Source organism: Fukomys damarensis, unplaced genomic scaffold, assembly GCF_012274545.1.
Source record: "Fukomys damarensis isolate Sample0158 unplaced genomic scaffold, DMR_v1.0_HiC HiC_scaffold_20, whole genome shotgun sequence".
Lineage (NCBI taxonomy): Eukaryota > Metazoa > Chordata > Mammalia > Rodentia > Bathyergidae > Fukomys > Fukomys damarensis.
Window position 1 is genome coordinate 9258617 of NW_022900932.1, and position 624 is coordinate 9259240.

At 67.8% G+C, this 624-nt stretch overlaps 1 protein-coding gene across 1 annotated transcript in view; it reads right to left on the reverse strand.

Moving 5' to 3' along the window:
* Nucleotides 1-258, reverse strand: part of Xpo5 (exportin 5) — a 36076-nt gene extending 35818 nt beyond the window's left edge. The window contains exon 1 of the mRNA XM_010617693.1: nt 41-258. Coding sequence (XP_010615995.1) covers nt 41-145 — 105 coding nt within the window. The 5' untranslated portion in view covers nt 146-258. The remainder of the gene's footprint in view (nt 1-40) is intronic.
* Between the last annotated feature and the right edge of the window lie 366 nt (nt 259-624).

Here is a 624-nt window from a genome sequence, read left to right on the forward strand (position 1 = left end):
TGAAGGGCGGCCGGACCCGGGGCACCGGGGCTCCAGCTACCTTGAGGGCTTCCAGCCTGTAGCGCTGGGTGGAGCTGGGGTCCATCATGACCGTCACCGCTTTCACCAGCTGTTCGCACAGCGCGTTCACTTGATCCATCGCCATGGCTGGCACCACGTGTCGCGAGCGCACGGTACGGCAGTCTTAGCAGCACCTACGCCTCCCTCCGCGGGATCACACGTTGGAACCCGGCCGCGGCGGGATGGGGGTGGGGAGCGGGAGGAAGCCGCGGCGGGAGGGGGGTGGGGAGCGGGAGGAGGAGCGCAAGCCACTGGCGCTGGAGCCGGGAAGGACCCGGCTCTGCGCACGCGCCCGATCCTCCACTGCGCACGCGCGCGCGGAAGTGGCGATACCGTTGTGAAATTCCTTCTTGGTGGGCGGAGCGAGAGGCGGAAAAGCCGTAGTGCGCAGGCGCCTCAACGGCCACTCGCAGAGCGCGCGCTGTCACGTCGGTCTGTTCGGCGCGGTCTCTCCCAGAGGCTTTCCCAGGTGCAGTCCCTCGGATCTTTGCGGGATTGTCCGTGGTCAAGGGGAACAAATCTCTCTCCATACCCACTGCCCCGCCCCCGGAAGAGCGACGAGAC